Raw genomic sequence first — 22,678 nt, 5'->3', positions numbered from 1 at the left:
TGCTGACTAACTTATCTCCATACACCATAGTCACAGCACGCGAATGATCAGCGTTACCACCTCACGAAGATGTTTAGTAATTCAGCGGCTTTATTTTTGTAGCCAAATGTGAATACTGTAGTACTTTACAGTCGCGTTGGTACGGTGGCTCTGAATACGATGGTTCTGAACGCAATTGTTTAAGCTGGACCGTTTAGTTACAAATCACTATGGTAAGCAGCGGGAGTGAAACATCTAGGTTCGCAATATTTGTTTCATTATTTGCATTTATTTCGCTTCAGATGTGACGTTCTGCATAAGTAAACGTTAAGTGCTGATAATATTAATCTTAATGGTTTTGGAGTACTTCATTCGCTGAAAAATGCGGCAGGAAGATTTTTCCTGCCAACAACCGCTCGCTTTGCATACACTTCTATTACGATTGTATACTGTACTCAAACGTATGCTACAACATATTTTACGAAGCGCTGTTTATGGTAGTTTTAGAGTTTTGGTTACTATTTGGTCATGTTTCACCCTACCAAAACAGGTTGAATGTTCATGAGCGCATAGGCCTTATACCGACCGAACTCTTATTCGGAACCGTCAACTTAGCGCATGTGACTACGAAAGACTTATGTACACAGTTTTTCCTCCAGTCGCCAGGCGACCCGCCGCTATGTATGCTAATACTAATTGTGGAGGTGACAATAGCGGTAGTGGGAGTGATGCACAAAATAGTGATGTTACTAGTGTATCTTCGAAACAGGTCGTGCCCATTCACAAATTCCTCAGCTAGGTACATGACAGACATCAGTGTCCCTGGACTCACGCCGTAGCCCAGCACAAGTGGTACTTCTTGCGGTAACATGTTCAGAAATCTGAGGTCGTTCTTTAAGATTTGCCAGACAGGGCATCAGCCGAGCATACAAAAGTCTATATTAAGAGGTATCAGGCGAGAATCCAATAATTATGGTATACCGTTATATGGAAGTAAAGGGTCTACGATAAACCGTGCAGACAAGGAGAGGGCAGGTAATTTTGAAATGTGGTGCTATAGCAGAATGCTAACGGAAGAGAGCCGTTTCTCATCAGCGTGTGAGTAAACGAATTCGGACCTAATGTTGTGACTCCATTTACTGGGTTTTATTCTTTTAAGTTTCTTTTAATTTTATATTTACCTACTTAGATTTTTTACATTTGTAGTTTCTATACAATGGTAGCCCTTCGATTCCCATTTTTAAACTAAATATTGTTTCTAGTGGAAAATTGATAGATTCGCGTAGATACAATAAAAAAACAGGCCGTAAAAGAAGCCCTTTTGACAACAACACTACGTTAGATGAGCAAACAGGAGAAATCAACAATGACCATGAGGAAATCATCGCGGCCTGAAATGACAAAGAAAAGTAAATGCTTGGAAAAATGTTCCAAAGTTTTAATCGATAGCGCTGTTTCGCTCAGTACAGCGAGAAAAAAGGCAACACCAAACTTGCTAGTCTTCGGTCACCCAGTTCTGTGTGTCTTGTTTGAGACTCCAGGCAGATCGCATTTTCGCAAGCTACGCCCGTGCGCGGAATGCGCCTACTAGCTGTCTGGGCCTTGGACTTGAGCCGCCAGTCCGCTGTCGGCAGCATCACGTCACGTCACTCATACGCAGTTCTCTCTGGTCTGGCACACAAAGCGCTACCGCCATTGCCAACTGAGCCCGGGAGGTCGCAAAAACCGTTTCTCCTTGCTGCGCCAACAACGGCCCAGTCACCTAGAACTGACCCCAAACATCTGCATGTTGCATCAGTGGACACGAACCGCAAGTAACACTTCTTGTGCTGTACTGAACCGCGAAGAGGTTCATTTCCGACGAGACCAAACAGGGAACATATCCTTCGTTTTGCCGTAGACCCGAGAACTCCGAAGGAATCTGAAGGAAATGATTTGCGTCTGTCCACAACATTCCAAAGATATATCCGAAACTTCAACTGCTGAAATGGTTCGAATGGCTCTGAGCACTATGGGACTTAACATCTGAGGTGATCAGTTCCCTAGAACTTAGAACTACTTAAACCTTTAACTAACCTAACGACATCACACATCCATGCCCGAGGCAGGATTCGAACCTGCGACGGTAGCGGTAGCGCGGTTTCAGACTGAAGCGCCTAGAACAGCTCGGCCACACCGGCCGGCTTCAACTGCTGAATCTAGACTTTTTCCATGCGTATATTTAAAGAGGATTTTTGCGATTGGTTTTTCTGGATCATTCTTGTGTCGAGGGCTGTCTCTTACGACAATGAAACATGCTGACAGGTGTTGGACCTACTTAATCCTCTAGTACCGTGGCGGCGTAATAAATATCAGATACTTAAGTCAAAGCAGTCAAAAGATACGGTCATTTATGTAACATTTGATACTCGCAAACTTACTCATCAAAATCTGCAGATGTACTTCCCATCAGTCGAGAATCATGAAATCTGGCAAGAATAAGGTTTCATAGCACACGTAAAGAAAAAAAAATCTAAATTGTGAAACTGTAATATCACAAGAAAAGACTCATTTGTTAACAGTCTTCAAACTTTTAATTAAAAATTCTAGAAAATCTCTGAACACTTGGAGCGACTTCTTAGCAATATCAATGTCAATGACAGCAAAAAATTGTCGAAACCTAGTCCTGGAATGGATGAAGTGTCACACACAAGCATCAGAGCGCGAGTCCTACTCGCACCTCGTAATTTTATTATGCATGGAGAAATATGAACGTTTCTTGACTTATCGTAACGCGGGCTCGTGAAACGCCAAGAGTGAGGTAGTTTGACTCGCAACGCGTCTTTAATTGCAGAGTGCAGGGGATTTATGTGCGTTCACGCGTTTACTAAAACGTGTGACGGGCCTAACAGCTTTTAATCGTCACTGGCTCTTAATGCTGCTTCGCGAAAATACCAGATCGACGAACAATACACCAAAACTGATTAGTTCGTACGTCCCACAGTACGAAGTTATGGTATTTGTTAAGTTCACTGACGCCGGACACCAATTTCGCTTCTAACTCCTACCTAATACAAACACTATCCCGAGTTTTGTTTAAAAGCACATCACTCGCATTCCTGTTCCGATGTTCTGTAAGTTCTGTAAATATATAAGCTTCGTGTGTAAGTTCGTAGCGTTTCTGTTTTGCATGTTGATATTCCGGTTCCTATGGATTTAATTATCGACTATCATTTATTTGTAGTTCACTGTTGCTATTTAAGTTTACATATTGTCATTTGGAGACAGTGCCTAGTGGACAAGTCGGAACATTTCCAACATACTCTTCTATTTAGAGTTCAATAGAGATGACAGCAGCGGAGGCAACCGAAACGTTTGCGCCGCGTATGTGGATATGCCTTTGGATAGCGCCGGGAAGACCTTCCGGGTTTGATTATCCTCTAATCGCACTAATCCAGAACGATCCACGTTAGTGCACTCGAGAAGTGGCAAATGTGATGAACTGTGAACATTCCCCATCGTGAAATTTGCATGTAATGGGAAGGGTTCAAAAATTGTGTTATGGGGACCCCATGCTCCAAGCCAAAAATCAGCGGGTGTCATGTGCATCTCTGCTTGCTCGTCAACAACACAGACCATTCCCGACTCGTATCGTTACTCGTGACTAGAAATGGTCTCTCTCTGCTAACATAAGAAAAAGAAATGGATGATTGAGCCCAAACAAAGCAGTAACTATCTGTGCAAAAACCTGCGCGCATCCACAAAAGGTGTTATGCATCTCGTGGAACAGAGACGGAAGAGTACTACGAATTGCTTCTTCGATGATTGGTTTGTGGAGCGCTCAACGCAATTCCCAATCTTTTCACTGTTCAGTCTCGCCATTTTCCCGAATGATGAAATGATAACACAAACAGCCAGTCCCTGCTTCTTATCAACAAGTGAGACGTCTTAGAGACGCAATCCAAGAACTATTAGGACGACAGCGCAAAGTGATGCTACTCCGCGATAACGCCCGCCCGCATTCTCCCAGACTGACAAGAAACACTATAGAGGAGTTGGTTGGGGAGTCACTCCGCACCCACCTTATTCGCCTGACCCTGTACCCTCAGATTTTCACCTTTTTCCGCGCGCTATCGAGCAACCTTCAAGGAACTTCCTTTCCGGACGAAAATGCTCTCTGAACATGCTCGAGTTCTTCGTCTCAAAATCACGGGATTTTTGCAGTCGCCGAGTCGAAAAGTTGCCCATCGTTGGCATACTGTTGTAAATAGTAATGTAGAATATTTTATTGATGTCTGAACTCGCTTATGTTTATCTGTTGTGTTTATTTAACTTATGGAAAAACGCCACCAGAACTACTTCACTGACCCAGTAGTAATGTAATACGGATAAGAATTAATGTCATCGAACCTCGTAATTCAAGAAATAACCTACCCCGGTCAAGGGCACGTCCTTTACTGGGCCAATGCAGCCAATTTTATAAAAACAGGTTCAATTTCGTGTTGTTGCAATACGACTTCATTCTCTCGGATCTCAACTTTCTCCGTATCAAATCGCCCCAATGTTTATTGATCTTGGTCTGTTATCTGGTTCACCTCCCAGTTTGCCATTTTTTAAATATTTTATTGTAATTTTAGTCCTCTCGCATGTTTCTTCGTTCCCATTATGCAACTAATGTTGGTCTTACTGTTGCATAATTTCACTACTGGCCCTCTGATATTTCATCGCAACGATGTTGGAAGGAGGATATGAGTTTCTTTCTAATTCCACCCATCCGTTTTGCTGTAAACTCCTAACGAGTTAGTCTCCAGCGTGCATATTATTGCTAGTGTTTGTTTATAAACGTACTGATTTTTTTCCATCCTGTATTTTTGCAGCGTTCAATTTTGAGAATTGTTTCACTTGCATATGTTATATCTGGTAGTGTGGTTAGTAATGTTTCAGTTTTGTGGCTACTGAGAGGGCTTTTCTTTGTATGAACTTATGTTTTTTCAGAAGGCCTCTTACTGCAGTAAACCTGCCATTTTATGTACCAGTACTTTTTTGCTCGACTACGTCTTACTCGTTACCTATTGCATGTATGATTCTAACAGCCCTGTTATCCGGCATTAACTAGGGGAAACTCTTAATAATTGAGATCAGAATAGTTGTGCTGCTAGAGGACCGTTTTCTCCTCCACGATAAGCGTGTGGCGTTTTAAGACGGGACTATTGCGCCTCTAGGCAGGTAATTCGCAAAGACCCGTTTTACATGGGACGTGCGACTAACAAGGAAGTCGCCTACTGCAGTGCTCCACGCTACTGACAGTCCAGCTACAAAAAAAGAGCCTACACTGTTTATGCCTGTCTAGTTGTCTGCTCGCTCTAGTTACGAGTTCCACTGATCAATCTCACGGTAACAGTTATGATGTGGAACGTGTCGAGTGCACAATAAATGCACTCATGATTAACCATAAAAATAATGTTTTTATTACGTACCCCATTCCCTTAAATGGCACAAAAGGCATATATTCTACATCTACATCCATACTCCGCAAGCCACCTGACGGGGTGTGGCGGAGGGTACCCTGAGTACCTCTATCGGTTCTCCTTTCTATTCCAGTCTCGTATTGGTCGTGGAAAGAAAGATTGTTGGTATGCCACTGTGTGGGCTCTAATCTGATTTTATCCTCATGGTCTCTTCGCGAGATATACGTAGGAGGGAGCAATATACTGCTTGACTCCTCTGTGAAGGTATGTTCTCGAAACTTAAAAGCCCGTACAGAGCTACTGAGCGTCTCCCTTGTAGCGTCTTCCACTGGAGTTTATCTGTCATCTCCGTAACGCTTTCGCGATTACTAAATGATCCTGTAACGAAGCGCGCTGCTCTCTGTTGTTGGATCTTCTCTATCTCTTCTATCAACCTTATCTGGTACGGATTCCACACTGTTGAGCAGTAGTCAATCAGTGGGCGAACAAGTGTACTGTAACCTACTTCCTTTGTTTTCGGATTGCATTTCATTAGGATTCTTCCAATGAATCTGTCTGGCATCTGCTTTACCAACGATCAGCTTTATATCATCATTCCATTTCAAATCACTCCTAATGCGTACTCCCAGATAATTTATGGAATTAACCGTTTCCAGTTGCTGACCTGCTATATTGTAGCTCAATGATGAAGGATCTTTCTTTGTGGATTCACAGCACATTACACTTTTATACATTGAGATTCAATTGCCACCATGCATCCATTGAGATTCAATTGCCACCATGCACCATGCATCAATTCGTTGCAGATCCTCCATTTCAGTACAATTTTCCATTGTTACAACCTCTCGATATACTACAGCATCGTCCGCAAACAGCCTCAGTGAACTTCCGATGTTATCGACAAGGTCATTTATGTATACTGTGAATAGCAACTGTCCTACAACACTCCCCTGCGGCACACCTGAAATCACTCTCACTGCGGAAGACTTCTCTCCATTGAGAATGACATGCTGCGTTCTGTTATCTAGGAACTCTTCAATCCAATCACACTATTGGTCTGATAATCCACATGCTCTTACTCAGTTCATTAAACGAGTGTGGGGAACTGTTCAAAAATGTTCAACTATATATTTATTCCTTTTTAAGAATTCGTCTACTGTATAGGAGTTGTCAAGGAGATATAATTTCAAATTATTTTTAAAACTATTACTGCTGTTTGCCAGACATTTTATTTCATCTGGTAATTTATCGAAAAGTTACAGCAGCATATTTTCCCCCTTTCTGTGCCAAAGACAGGTTAACTTGTGAATGAATTTACAAGTGAACATTTTTTTTGAGACTAGTTCCGGATACAAATACATCTGAATCACTGAATTTCGTTCATTTCCATGCACGGCCATCTTATCGTTTAAATTCCAATGAATGCTTACAGCAGATGCTTCATCCATTAACTATTAGGAGAGGAGCATTTCGCTGAGCAGGACACAATTCAGACGGAGCTTCGCGCTGTTTGTCAGTTGTGCTTACCGCTCGGTCGCCAGCGCACTATCGAAGTTCCTTCATACGCGTGAAAATAGGATTCATCCTGTTCCTTCCAAAAGCGATGCAGGTGTCCCCGACTACGTGGTAAAGGCCGGCGGAACCGGTGCGTCACGGGTAATCTCGCAAGCTCACACGTCCCGTGTAGAACGGGCATAAGTCAAAGGCCGTGAGGGCTGGGCGGCGCAGCAGGAGGCACATTCCAGAGGCACAGCACAGGCGCCGCGCCGGTGACGCAAACCGGCGGCCACCGCTTCCGGCTGGCAGGCAAACCAGCCGCGCAGATCGGCAGCCTTGCTGAGCCGAGGCACCCACCTAGCGCAGGTAAACAAGCGCAGCGCGCCCAACCTGTTGCTGCACCTTGAACTCAACATATCGGCTGCGTTCGTGCACACAGCGTGAACAAAAATAACTGCACACAGTCTAGTCGAGTCTGCAGACAGAGTGAAAAAATAGCACGACCACCGCCTCTGCCAAAGTCAAATGAGTGGCTGCCTTGCGTAACGAAACAGTCCTTCCAAACCCAAGCTTGTAGTATTAAGCTTCTTTTACACGATCGACTTTCCTTGTCCCTGTTGACTACTCTAAACTAGTGCGTCCACTGCAGCGCCCTTGGCATTTTATTCCAGTACCGGCTCTCGTATGTTTTGAGTATTTTCGTTTACACGTCGGCGCCAAAATCTCCGGTGTTGTGACAGCTGTCTGCTGTGCAGTTTGGCATCTGAATGGTGAAAGTGAGGTTATGAGGATCGATTCTTTTTCGAAAAATCGAAATATAGTAACAAAATTTACGAACAAGCAATGACGACAGCATTCATTGACGACTAAAGTAGAACTCAAAGTGGAAGTTCTCAAATATCGTGTGGTAAATTGTTCCACGCTCCCGAGAGTAGAAAGAACATGAAAAGAGTTATCCAAAAATATCAGACAATACATAGCACGCAGTAAATAGCGCCTTTTTGCTGTATCTTTTGTATTTTGATTTTCTTGTAAGTTGCCAAGTAACAACGAAATTTGTTTTTCTCGTCCAATAATTTTGATTTTCACCGTTGAATTTCATTAAGGAGATTTATTCACGCTCTTATTTATGTAAAGTGCGGGTTTCTTTCTCTGTAAAATGTGAATACTTCTTGCTTTCAGATATTTCGCCTCTCGTAGACTAGGACACTAGTAGGGAAAAAATACCAGGACCTTGGGTAATTTTGCAATTGCCATAATGTAATATCTATGACTTCGATCAGAATTGGTTATAATTTCCGATGTTGGCAGACGCTGCCAGCTCCTTGTCTGCGCATGCGCAGTGTGCAGTATACTCAGAAATTTAGAACTCCACACTCCGCGTAATCCACAGATCTTTGACATCAGACGCTCACGACGTGGTTGGTTGCTGATTTACACCCAAAAACGAAGGGCGCAAGAATTTCGACTATTCAATTTTCACAAAAAAATGGTTCAAATGGCTCTGAGCACTGTGAGACTTAACATCAATGGTCATCAGTCCCCTAGAACTTAGAACTACTTAAACCTAACTAACCTAAGGACATCACACACTTCCATGCCCGAGGCAGGATTCGAACCTGCGAGCGTAGCAGTCGCGTGGCTCCGAACTGACAATTTTCACAAGAAGGTCTCTTTGGTAAAACGGGCCTTACAGCATCTGTCGATAACAAACAACGATAAGGGCAGTACTGAAATTTCTGCAGCTGTACAAGACCATCGTTTTCAAGAAAAGACTTTCTGAAGCAAACACTAAAGACCTTAGGTATCTGGAAACATTTAAGGGTTTTCTCCATCTGATCAATTGAATTACCTAGGCTACAATCCAGGTCAAACTTGGAAACGAAGCGCTACTCATTTGGAGGAATTAGCTTCCTAATCTCGCCACTGCATAACCAAATATTGAATATTGCTTGCCCTACGGAAACTTCGGCCATGCAACTGATATTCCTTCCGTGCAACTATTACAAAATGTAGAGTACTGAACGTCTTCTGTGAAATGAAGCCACGTGTAATCTAAGAGTCAATTTATATTATTTTTCGGTGGGCAACCCATTTCACAGAAACTCATCTCCAGGACTTTCGTGATTTGGTACCAAGTGTACTGAAGTAGCCTAATACAGAATTGAAACGTGGAAGAAACATTTCAGCCAGATAACAGACTTTTGATACGTGGTGCTACAGAATATTACTGAAGATCAGATGGGTAGATCCGGTAATTAATTAAGATGTACTAAATGAATGGGTAGCAAAGAGCGCGCGCGCGTCCGTTGACGATTGCTTGGTGCCTCAGTGTGTGTCCTATCAACTCAGGAGTTGATAGCTGGCGTCATTTCAGTTCTTCCAGTATGTGCATATCCTTGTGCGCGCGTGTAGCGGGTGGAGAGGACCGCCGCCCTTGCTCCAGCTGGACTAGCGTGGAAAGCTAGCTGGTTTGACGATTTGGGGAAGAGGTCCAAACGGCGAGGCCATCTGTCCCGTCGGATTAGGGAACGACGAGGAAGTAAAACGGCCGTGCCCTTTCAAAGGGATCATCCTGGTATTTGTGATTTAGGGAAATCACGGAAAACCTGAATCAGGATGGCCAGACGCGGGTTTGGACCGTCGTCGTCCTGTGTGCGAGTCCAATGTGCTGACCACTGCGCCACCTCGCTCGGTGCGTGGAGAGCTGCATCGAACCATTCTTCAGATCGAACACAACTAGTATTACAGTATTTCAAAATATTTTGGTCACTGAATATTTGCGTTCTGCATCAGTGAAAAATATCCGCATTCGCACTTTCTCTTCTGCATGTGAGTGAAGGGGGAGGGGGGGACGGAGAGCAGGGGGCTATATATATACGATTAGAATCTTCTGAAATCTTATGTACGCGTGCCTTCGCTCAAACTTAAATGTCAGGTGCTATACAGCGTACTCAACAAGAGTCTCTTATAGAGTACCCAACAAGCTCAGAGGGTAGCAGCTATGCATTCTCCGAAATAGTTTTTTTGGCAGACAGTCTCAGCAGACCAACGGATCGTGACTGCTTTCATACGAAGCAGTCTAATTCCAAGCGCGAAGTCGGTGAGACAGCGCGGACTTCCAAAGACTACTCTCGGTACGGGATTTGCTAGCGAACGAAGCCTTTCGTCCCTCGGAAGGTTACAGAAGGTGACAGCCCGGCAGAGCTGGCAACAGCCGCTAATTAATCTCCTCGGCCTTCTACACGTACGTCACAGGCTTTTACCGCCCGATGTAGCTTTCAGACACTGCGCTTATTTCTTAATCCGCTAGCGGAAGAAAAAATTAGAATTCATTTCCGCCGAATGTCAGCAGCTGGTGAGGAGAGGATTCGGCTATGCTTGTTCCACGGACAATCAACATTTGCCTAAAATCCCAAACCTATGAGAACACGAACCCAATCAACCAGAGCGCCACCTCGCTCGACAGTGACAGGAAACAAGCTCAAAGAGCTTTATAGAATTCTACCAAGTGCTGCACAATCTCTTCCGTTTTGATTATGAATGATCTACAGAACTATTCAATGAATCCTTTCTTCCAGACGTCCCCTTCCGGAAGCAGGAAGGGGAAAAAACCGGTCTCTACACTTTCATGCGCGCTATAAACAATATATAACGACCCTTGCGGGAGCAAAGCAGCCTGTAAGCCTTTACATGACTGCGAACCGGTTTCCGAAATTTGTAGTTTCTAAATCCACACAACCGATCTCATTGTTTCTCAAGTGAGACTTGGGTGTCTCCAGTGTACTGACTGCGTAATCACTATCATTCTTGCTGGTTTGAATACAGCATTTAGAAAAAACATTTTCGGCAACAGTGCGATTATTTCCAAGCATTATGTAATAGCCTTATCACTCCCTCTAGCTTAAATTTTTAATGTAGCTACATGCTCGCTTTAACATCAATGAACAATATAGTTTCTTAATGTAAATAGTAACTACAGCCAACGCACGCTAGAAAAAAGCTGCTCAATGACAATTATCGTTAACTGTACTATTATTCACCGCTGCTTTTAGTGGCCATATAAACAATGAATGTGTCACTTATGCCCGACGTAACACAGGGAGCGGATTCAGGAATTCTGAGGCTTTGCACTTCCTTTGAGATGATTGGGATCGAGATATTTCGCATCCATCCGGTAGCGCTATCAGTTCTTACGCATATTGTCAAACTGATATCTTTCCGCACGCGTCAGAGATTAAGCGATGACGCCCGCATCCCCTGCGGGCACGTACACGACTAAGATTTGGCGCAAGTTATGCGATCCAGGAAAACAAGCGCTGCACAAACTACGCCAATGAGTGGAACGTGACACCTTACTGATCGGGCACAGACGTCTACGCTTCTCGCACAAAACAGCCCTGACATTCCAGCAGCGTGGTTGCGCAAGTATACCTGACACACATCGACTCCGGTTCTGCGAAAGCAACTTTCCACGCAATGATCCATGATCTGCTGCAACTTCCAACTGATTAACATTTTAGCGCTCTTCTGTCCCATCTCAATATTTTTCGCCAATTACAACATCTGTAAATGCAAGTTTACAGAAATCACTATGTTCCACTTGTTGACGCACAATGTTTGACAGACGTTGTTATGCACGATTGGACCATCACATTCAACAAGTGTCACACTGGAAGGACTGAAATGTCGCCAGTTCTTAACTGCTAACTACCTCGCAATAAATACAGTCACTGTATTTACCAAGCACGATGCTGATAGGTCCCACGCTGACCGAGCAAGCAGCCTCCCATGCGCTGAGGTAGCAGAAGACGACGATGAGACCGAAGCGGTCCTGTGCTGTTTACGATTCCTCCGGAGTGACGCGAACCAACCCGCCGACACTGGCCCCGGGGGCTGAGCTCTACTCGCTCCGGTAGTTAGCACCATGATTCCAAGTCACTTAATCATCAGCCACTAAAACACAACAGCACCACCACACTCTGTACACAGCCGGCCGACCGCTCCGCCGGCTTCACGCGTACTTCCCCTGCTATCCAACAGGCCCTGTAGGACAGCAATATCAGCGCCCCTAGCGGCCACTCGGCGCACCTCGTCGCGCGCCGCGCCTGCCTCTTGCGGAGTCTTCACGAAGCTACTCCTGTCTCCTCGCATTGGTATCGGAATCACGTTCTACTTGCTCATCAGTGAAATCACCTTTACTCGTAAGCAGGCATACAAGTAACGCACAAGACTGCTTTAACGGCTACATGTCACGTAGAGATAAATGTATGCATCATAAGTTTAGCAAAGGCATAACGCATTTTTACGCTGATTATTACACAGCATGTAAAATCAGTGAGTGTCGCTATTTTCTTTATACATCTGCCTCCATTTCCCGACAATAACGTCATTTGGGAGACAATGGTGAAAGAAAACTGAACTGACAGAACATGTTTGGGTTCTACGGAATCAAGAAAGCATCGCACATCAAGATACTTGCCGTCTGTGCGAACGACTTTTCCTTTAATGAGTTAGTACAGGATTCGACAAGTCAAATTCACGTTGATTTAGGAACGATTCTTGGTTGTAAGCCTTGTTTATACTAAGAACATTAAATTATTTCGTTGTTTGAACTTCATTTACATCTGCAAATCACTCGACATTGTCCCGATATTTTGCTTCAGAGACCGTGAGAATGTACAGTACATTGTCTGGTTTAAAACAATGCCTCCGAACATACTGTGTAACCTTATCAGTCTGTTGGACGACGAATGTCTTCGATTCTTTGCTACTGTAGAGAGACGGTCAATGGGAATCACGAACTGTCGTCCATTTCTGTACTAGAACTCATTTTTTGGTACTGGCTGATATGGATTTGCAAGTGACAGTTAATAATCGATAACGACGAAAATTAGAGACACAAAAAATAAGAGGTAATAACAATTTACTCCGATGCTCTACTTCGACACCTACCTGACTAATACAGCACGTGAATCTGGAACATGCCCTACGTACAATATAATACTTTCAGGTCAACGTTTAAAGGAACCTTCCTTCTGCAACTGTGCACTGTCAGTGCAGCCTCAGTAGGTCTCGCTTGAAAATAAACTAGTAAGGTTTGAAACTAGTCGCCAAATATAAGTACGGCAACTGTCGATAGAATCGTTAACAAATGCTTTAAGAAATTTAATAAAGTTGCTGGCTCCCTGTCAACAAAATGTCGAAAAAGTAAACTGTTTTGCAAAAGATTGCTGACAAAAAAACCATACTTACATATGGAACCAAATGATTACTATATCAGGCAACAGGTCTGAATCCAAAAATAGTGTTTCATGTTTCAATAAATAGTACTAGTTAACTGTGGAGATTTAAAGAAGAAAGAGGTATTTTCTTAACGCTTCCATATGTAGAGACACGGTTAGTCGCTAGTTTATCTAATTTATTACACACAGCATAAAGAACAAATATTTTGCAACAGAGATTGTACAACGTTAAGTTCTGCTGAAGCGACAAGCACGTTTAGAGAACAGAAAAATGTTATCCATATGCGCTTTAACTACCTCCTGAATGTTCTAAGTATTAACGTTATCTCCTGGCCTTAGATTTGTAGATTAGAATTCCAGATAACGTAATAATAATAGGACTAACTGAAGAGGGGCAGTTCAACTGTGAAATTTCACGCTTCCGTTGACTATCTGTGCAGATAAGTATTTACGTCAAAACGGCTTCAGATTCTGTTATATTGATGAAGCATTCACGCAATTGAGTACCTAAATCGTTCGCTACACTACCGCGCTTATTTAATACTGAAAAGGGGGAATATTAATATGTACCGCGTTACGTTTTGGCTGATGACGAAGGAGGGAGAATGGTTCCACTCGGAGCGCTAGCAGTAGTTCCGTATTTTATTTTTTTAAATATACTACATCACGCAAACCTTAAGCAGAAATTCCCAAAGTACTTCGTTATGAAAAGCATCCATCTTATATTACAAATAATTGCTACTATATTAGGCGACATGACGACTGTGACAGTTTTAAACGCACCTAGGTATTTAAATTCAATACAAGCATGCTGATGGCGAAATATTTTATTGAGAGCTGGCAGTCTCTGAGACAGTAGTATAAGGAATCGAATATCGTCTGTCTGGTAGATAGACCAGAAAAGCATTAGCATGGCACACAGGCTCTCAGAGATGGAATAGTTCCTCACGCAAAGAGGTGCGTCCGATAACATCGTGTCGACACAGAAGAAAAAGGAAGAAGGGTTAGTATTTAATGTCCCTTCGACAACGGAGTCATTCACCCCCACCCTCACCTACCTTAGCCTCACCATTGACCGTCACCTCACCAGTATCCCTCATCTCCGCTCCATCTGATCCAAAGCCCACAACCACCTCAGACTCCTCAAACTTCTCTCTGGCCGGACATGGGGGTTGCACCCCTCTACCATCTTCCACACCTACAAATCCTTAATCCGTCCCATCCTCTGTTATGCCAGTCCCGCCTCGATATCTGCCCCCCCCCCCCCACAAATTCTATAAGTCCCTCCAGATCCTTGAGCGTCCTGCAGTCCGCCTCGCCTTCCATATACGCCTCCCGTCCCCCACGCGGATCCTCTATGACCTCATTCCTTTCCCCCATCTGCTCCTATTCCTAGAACATATCCGCATACTCTACACCTCCCGCCGCCTTGATCCCCCTCACCCCCTGGTTGCTCCTCACCTCTCTCATCTCCCCCCCCCCCCTGCCACGTCTTCACTGTTGTGTCTCCCCCACCCTCCATCTCTACACATTTCATCTCCTTTCCCAAGGTGGCTTCCATCAACTCCCCCTCCCGGATGATGCCCCTCTCCCTCCATTTATCCCTCCTATCAATTCTGATCCTCACGCCCCCTCCTTTCCTCTGTCCTTTTCCCGGGCTCCCTCTTCCCCCCCTTCCACCCTCTTTTTTCCCCACCTCCCCTCTCTCTGCCCCCTTCTCTCCCCCGAGTCCTTTTGCATTTCCCTCCTCTGCCTTTTCTCATTCCCTCTCGTGTCTGCCCTGCCCCTCTCCCCCCATATGAGTCCTCTCCCTCCTTGGTTCCCCCCTTTTTCGTTTTTTCCTCTCCTCCCACATTGTTCCCCCCCCCCCCCCCCCCCCTCGTCTGCCCGTGGCTCGGGAGTGTCATCTTTGTGCCGCCATCTTCGTGCAGTGTTTTACAGTGAGTGTTCCGTGTTGTGTGTCTTTTGGGACGTGTTGCGAACGGCCATCATACTGTCGCTGGGTGTGATTTTTTATCTCTTGAGAACTGAAACCAGACTGTCGCCATGTTTTTCTAATTGTGTGTCTACTATGTTACTTGTCTGATTCCTGTATACTTTATTAACATTGCCAACCCCTTTGCTTTCTGTTTTAACTTTCCGCATTTTTCCGCCATTTTACACTTTAAGTCACCGTTTTATCGCCTGTTTTTCTTGTTTCTTTCTTATTCCGATTTTAAAAAAGTCTGTAGGCTGTAGAGCAGCATACTAAGCTGCTGCCAGCCCGCTCCCTTCGGGGGGAATTGAAAATCAATAAAGGAAAAAAAAACGGAGTCATTAGAGACGGAGCACAAGCTCCGATTAAGAAAGGATGGGGAAGGAAATCGGCCGTGCTCTTTGAAAGAAATCATCGCGCTATTTACTTGGAGTGATTTTAGGGAAATCATGGAAAATCCAAATCAACATGGCCTGACACGGATATGAACCGTCGTCCTTCCGGATGCGAGTCCAGTGTGCTAACGATTTGGATACTTCGCTCCGTGGTACGACAGAGTGTCACATAAATGGAATATGTTTGCCACACTTAATTACTCTAAACGTGACTACGGCACCCTCGCTGGGCGGACCACTAGTACCACTGGTCGTCTGGTTTCATTTCTTTTTCTTTATGTAATTTGTCAATGAGTCGAGAGTCAAACGTACGGTAGGTCAGATACAAGTTTCTTCGGTGTACGCGACATTACAATGAAACCTGGGAGAGGGTCGCTGGCAGTTAACCCTTTTGTAGAGCGGATGAGGGAGAACTCGACAAGGCTCAGACCACCGCCCGCCTGCACTAACTGTCAGCGGGGACTGAGGCAACGGGAACAATGCTGCCATTCCAGAGCTGACGCCATCGAACTTAATGATACCGTGCACAGGAAGCGGACTCTGTGGCGCCATGCTGCACTGTCCTCTCCGTGGTCTCGAAAGAAGCCGACACCAACCACTCCTAGATGATAATCTGTGCTGTAACTGCAACATAGCTGTGCTCATTAAGTATAGCGTTTTACTGGTTGACATTCCCAGCACTCCAGTTACATCACAACTAATTGATCAAAACATTCCGGCAATTATTCTAATGCTCACTGATACATAAATTTAATATTAACGCCACGTAAATAAATCAATCCTTTATATTCGTTCAACTGAATAATATCATTACAAATAGCAAATAAATGATGACATGGTAAAGTTGAAGAATTACCTATCTCCCATACCTCTCTGATTAGTTATCCCTAGATGTAACGTGAAAATCATGTAAATTCGAAGGCCCCCACCAGCTATTTTCTGGAGTTGACACACAAGACGCACACCGAGACACTGATCAAGATGCTGTTACAAGTAACGCCAACATCATGCATGCTCTTCGTATGCAAAATGCACGTTCTGATTTTGTCGTAGATCCTGGGAGATAGTTGGAATGAGGAAGGGAGCACGGTTAGGATTTAACGTTTTGTCCACGTCGTAGTCATTAAACGCACGTACGAAATGGCGGAAGACTTACTGAGGAAAATTTAGTATTTGCTTGGAGTGATTTAGGGGGCTCACAGCACACCAAAATCAGTACGGTTGACAGGTCTGAACCCCAGTTTCCCCCTAATTCCAGATCAGTATCATAAGCGCTACGACAGTTACGTCGGTAGATATGTCCGACATGATATTAGTCAGAAACTATGAAATATTAGGAAATGTCTATTCATGTGGGGTAAGGGGGGGGGGGGGGTTGACTTTTTCCAGCGATTGGTAATTTTGCAAGTGGCAGCTCTGGAGTGGTAGATAAAAATATCAGAAAAACGGTGCCCAAGTACGAGGGGCGTTTGAAAAGTCCGTGCAAAGTCCAAGAGATGGCACCACCGGCGCGTATCGAGGTTATGTTTAGTTAGTAGCATCTTTGGAAAGAACGCACACCAAGTTTCAGCCATATTGGTCTATTTCTTCGCGTTTGGCATTCGTGTGAATCAAGTATGGTCGAAAAAGAATTTTCGTGTGGTGATTAAACATTACTTTATGAAAGGCAAAACGCCTCAGGAGACTAAATAGAAGCTTGATAATCATTATGGTAACTCTGCACCTTCGATTAGAACAGTTTATAAGTGGTTTCAAGATTTTCGGCGTGGCCATATGGGCACAAGTGATGTTGAACGTTCTGGACGGACGCCCTGTGGAGGTTACGACTCCGGAAACCATTGATAAAATCCATGATAAGGTGATGGATGACAGAAGAGTTAAGGTGCGTGATTGCTAGTGCTGTGGGCATTTCGAATGAACGGGTACATAATACTTTGCATAAACATTTGGACATGAGAAAGCTATCCGCAAGATGGGTTCCGCGATTGCTCACGCTTGACCAAAAACGGAATCGTGTGAAGTGTTGCAGGGATGGTTTGCAGCTGTTCAGGAAGAATCCGCAGGACTTTAAGCGTCGTTTCGTCACTGTGGATGAAACCAAACAACAATCCAAGCAATGGGTTACCAAGGAAGAATCTGCAGGAAAAAAGGCGAAGACCATTCTTTCGGCCGGAAAGGTTATGGCGACTGTCTTTTGGGATTCACAAGGGATAATCCTCATCGACTATCTGGAAAAGGGTAAAACTATTACAGGTGCTTATTATTCATCGTTATTGGACCGCTTGAAAACCGAGTTGCAAGAAAAACGCCGGCGATTGGACCGCAAAAAAGTCCTTCTCCATCATGACAATGCACCAGTACACACCTCAGCAGTTGTGGTCGCAAAATTAATGAAAATAGCATTCCAACTCGTTTCACATCCCCCCCCATTCTCCAGACTTGGCTCCCTCAGACTACTATTTGTTCCCCAATTTGAAAAAATGGCTGGCAGGATAAAGATTTTATCCAAACGAGGAGGTGATTGCAGCAACTATTAGCTATTTTGCAGACTTGGACAATTCTTATTATTCGGAATAGATCAGCAAATCAGAACAGCGTTGGACGAAGTGTACAAGTCTAAAAGGAGACTATGTCGAAAAATAAAAGAGATTTACCCCAAACATAAAAAAGATTTACCCCAAACACGTAAGTAGTTTTTATTTTTGCGCGGACTTTTCAAACGCCCCTCGTATGATGTACTGTCTGGGAGATCTGAAACGCACGCAAGTGGATTGTCTATATCTACAACTATACTCAGCAAACCACTATGAAATGCGTCGCATGTGGTATTTTCCATTGTACCACTTATTAATGATTATTCCCGAAGGAGGAATGATTACAAAATGCCTCTATGTGCACAGTAATTAGTCTGTTATTGTCTTCTCAGTCCCTACGGGAGCGGTTTGTACGGGCTTACAGTATTTTGCTACATTCATCACTAAAAGTTGCTTCTAGAAACTTTCTTAGCAGGCTTTCACAGAATAGTTCTCGTCTATCTTCAATCGTCTGCAAGTTCAGGTTTTTCACGCATTTCCGTAACGCTTTCTGTGAGTCGAACAATGCTGTGCCCATACGTGCTGCCCTTCTTTGCATACGTTCAATATACCTCCTATATCGTGCTGGACCTCCTTTTTCCCAGATACTGCAGCACCTTGACGTTGTATGGATTCAACAAGTCGTTGGAGGTTCCCTGCATAAATATTGAGCAATTCTGCCTCTACAGCCGTCCATAATAGCGAAAGTGACGCGAGTGTAGGGTTTTGTACACGATCTGATCAATGTCCCGTAAATGTTCGATGGGATTCTTCATGTAGGGCGATATGGATGGCCAGATAATTCGCCCGCATTATTCAGAATATTCTCAAACCAGTCGAGAACAACTGTGGCCCGGTGACATGGCGCATTATCATCCATAAAAAGTCCGTCGTAGTTTGGGAGCATAAAGTCCATGAGTGGCTGGAAATGGTCTCCACGTTGCCGAACATAACCATTTCCAGTCAATAATCCGTTCATCTGGACCAGAGGACCCAGTCCATTCCATGTAAACACAGCCTACACCATTATGGAGCCGTCACGAGCTTGCACAGTGCCTTGTTAACAGCTTGAGCCCATGGTTTCCTGGGGTCTGCACCAGACTCGAACCCTACCATCAGCTCTTACCGACTGAAATCGGGACTCATCTGACCAGGCCACGGTTTTCCAGTCGTCTAGGGTCCAATCGATATGATCTCGAACCCAGGAGACGCGCTGCAGGCGATATCGTGCTGTTAGCAAAAGCACTCGCGTCGGTTGTTTGCTGCCATAGCCCATTAACGCCACATTTCGCCGCGTTGTCCTAACGGATACGTTCGTCGGACGTACCACATTGATTTCTGCGATTATTTCACGCGGCGTTGCTGTTCTGTTAGTACTGACAACTCTACGTAAATGCCGCGGCTCTCGGTCGTTAAGGGAAGGCGGCCACTGCGTCGTCCGCGGCGATAGGTAATGCCTGAAATTTGTATTCTCGGCACGCTCTTGACACCGTGGATCTCGGGATACTGAATTCACTAACGACCCCCGCAATGAAATGTCCAATGCGTCTAGCTCCAACTACCACTCCCGCGTTCAAAGTCTGTTAATACCCGCCGTACGGCCATAATCACATCGGAAAAATTTCACATGAATCACCTCAATACAAATGACGGCTCCTGCCCTATTATACCTTGTGTATATGCTGCATATGGCTAACCCATGAGTTTTGTCACCTCAATGTAGTGCCTATTTGGTATGGATCCTACACACTTACGCAAATTCTGGGATGGGTAGCCCGAGCTTTTCGTAAGCAGTATGCTTTACACAGTAATTGCACTTCGAAAAATCGTGCCAATGACCTGTAGTTTATCGCCGGCCGGAGTGGCCGAGCGGTTCTAGGCGCTTCCGTCTGGAAGTCGCAGGTTCGAATCCTGCCTCGGGCATGGACGTGTGTGATGTCCTTAGGTTAGTTAGGTTTAAGTAGTTTATTAGCGACGACTGCGCCTGTTGTATGAGTTGACTGATTCAAATTGAGCTCATTAATATCGTGGTAATAGGTTACTAAGATTTTTTCGTTCTGTGAGAGGCAGAGTTTTAAATTTCTGAACATTTAAAGCAAGTTGCCAATCTTTGCGTCCCTTTGATTGAGATCGGAATGAATAGTTGATCAGCTTCTTCCAGTCAGCATTTCATCATTAGATAACTGGGTCATCTGCAAAAAGTTTGAGATTATTATTAACGTTGTCAGGATGTCGTTAATATAGAACACGAAGAGCAAGGGTCCGAGCACTCCTGAAGTTACTTCTGCGTCTGTTAACGACTCTCTACTGTACTTTCATAGCTCAATACCGTACAACAGAAACTAGTACAGAATTATGCGCGCTCCGAAATAAAAAAATCAAATCGTTTAATATCGTGATATCCAAAGGTGAGTAATTTAGTCAACACGAGCGCGTTATTAACTTTTCCATTACTTGTCGACGTAGTAACTACTTACAGCTGAAAAACAATACTGAAGTTGTAATTATGTTCTGACTATGTGTTTGCAACGTTAACACAAAATGAGAAGATACTACTTAAACATGTCATCGGAATGCTTCTTATAATCTATAGCCGCGTTTAATAAACTGTTGGACAGTGTCTATTAAGGATACGAGCGACGTAATAATCTACTTTCCATTTAGATTCCTCAGACAGGCGCATTCACGAATAACGCACGGAGATTTTGAGCGTGGCTGAACTCAGAGGAGCACGAGTGGAACGGATAGTATGTTGTTAATAAATGTCGATTTACAACATGCACTGCAAAACTGTTGCAGTGTGCGTTAGGTAGTTTAACGTCCCGTTAACAACGAAGTTATTAGAGACTGAGTACTAGCTCAGTGGGACAAGGGCAGGGAAGGGAAGGAAAACTGATGCGACCTTATTTAAGGAATCACCCGGGCATTCGCATAAGGTGATGTACGGAATCTACACAAAACCTAAATCGTAACGATATACGGGGACATGAAGCACTCACGCCCAAGTACTACGTTATTTTATGTTCGGAGTGAAGTAACAAATAGGTATCTCTTCTTTGTTTTTCTTTTATTTTCGCTAAGCTTCTGGTCAACAACGAGATCCTCAAGGGCTTGTGTAAGTCCTTGGTTGTGACACCCGATTGGAACACATTTCACACACCACTGGAAACCCACGTGGCTGGGCCGGAATACGAAACGTTTCCTTTGTTCTAATGACGTATCTACTGTTCTACATCGTCCGTCAAGGTCTTATACTTTAATTTCGTGTAAAGCAGCGAAAATCCGCAAAGAAATAGCAAGGCTATTGAAAACGGTTGCAATTCAACGGTTAAAGTGCGATCGCAATATCCAAAGAGACTTCAGAATAGCCAAAGATGTTATATGATGCGACAGAGCACATGATAAGATACATATTTATACTGATTCATGATTTAAAAAAAAAAAAATCAAGCGAATACCAAAAGATGTCAGGTGTATTAAATTTCTCCACGCCGTTTTTACTTCACATCGAAAAATTAGTATTTATATGAGCACAGTTATTTGGACATCTCTGCCAGCCTCTTCCTTATTGGCCCTCTGACACACACAATCCATTTTCAAGCTCCTAAAAGAAATTCCGCTTAATACTATAAAAAGTCACCCGTGGAATAACTTATGGTCTCTCTTCAGAAACACACATACTTTTAAAGTTTTGACTTATCTATGAATTAGCCACATGAATATTTTCCGTGTCTTTTTATTCCAGTTCTGCATTAATCCGTTTTATAAGGCATGCCACACACTCAAGAAGTACTCAAAGCTTGTTCAAGAACGCTGGAATTAAGTGAAACATTCACACACCTTGCCAGTTAACCGAAGGCATGTGTAGTAGATGAAGATAAAAACTTTTGTAGCGATGCTATACACATGTTTTAGTGGCGTAGTTCTATATGGTTGTTCATCCGGGCGCTAATGACCGTAGCAGTTTTGCGCCCTAAAACCATAACAAAACAAAAAAACAAATGGTTGTTCATCATCAATACAGCATAATAAGCTTAGATACGTTTCAGGTTTCTTTAAAGGCAAATATTCACTCCATTTGGTATAACAGTTTTCAGGCCAACCATTACATTAAGCAATATTGTTATCAAAACCGAAGCAGCTTGTGCAACTCCATGTAACACTTTATCCTAGTGATGGATAGCTATAGAAAGTCACGTCTCCAGTAACGTTTCCCAACAAACTACCAAACAAACTGCTTGTCTCATAGTACAGTTTCTTCCACTGACCTTTGCATTTCTAATAATGCAAAGTAGAGCTGGCCATTTTTTTTTAAAGTGGAGCAACGTATATCACGTAATGTTACCTCAATAAAGTGGTTCTATCACATTAAGTTAAATGAAAGTGAGTTTGTATGGTTGGTCCTTGCAAAATGGATTGCGATATTGATTCTTGTAGAATACAAAACAGTCTTTGATCGAAATTTCTTTTAAAACCGTTTTCGATCCGAACAATCATCATCAGATACGTCTGTCATTGTTAAACTGGTTTAAAACATAAAGTTTGTAGCCAATATATAGTCACCGTC

At 43.7% G+C, this 22,678-nt stretch overlaps 1 protein-coding gene across 4 annotated transcripts in view; it reads right to left on the bottom strand.

The window, feature by feature from the left end:
- LOC126457242 (cytohesin-1) overlaps positions 1–22,678 on the bottom strand; it is a 210,360-nt gene that overhangs the window by 54,033 nt on the left and 133,649 nt on the right. For 3 of the 4 annotated variants that reach the window (XM_050093390.1, XM_050093389.1, XM_050093386.1), the window contains exon 1: positions 11,667–11,951. The exons of the other annotated variant lie outside the window; for it this stretch is intronic. In XM_050093390.1, coding sequence (XP_049949347.1) covers positions 11,667–11,852 — 186 coding nt within the window. In that variant the 5' untranslated portion in view covers positions 11,853–11,951. Of the gene's footprint in view, positions 1–11,666; positions 11,952–22,678 lie in introns of those variants that run through there. 4 annotated transcript variants of the gene reach the window in all.

This window comes from Schistocerca serialis, chromosome 2 (assembly GCF_023864345.2).
Source record: "Schistocerca serialis cubense isolate TAMUIC-IGC-003099 chromosome 2, iqSchSeri2.2, whole genome shotgun sequence".
Classification (NCBI taxonomy): domain Eukaryota; kingdom Metazoa; phylum Arthropoda; class Insecta; order Orthoptera; family Acrididae; genus Schistocerca; species Schistocerca serialis.
This window is presented reverse-complemented; position numbering and strand designations above follow the sequence as displayed.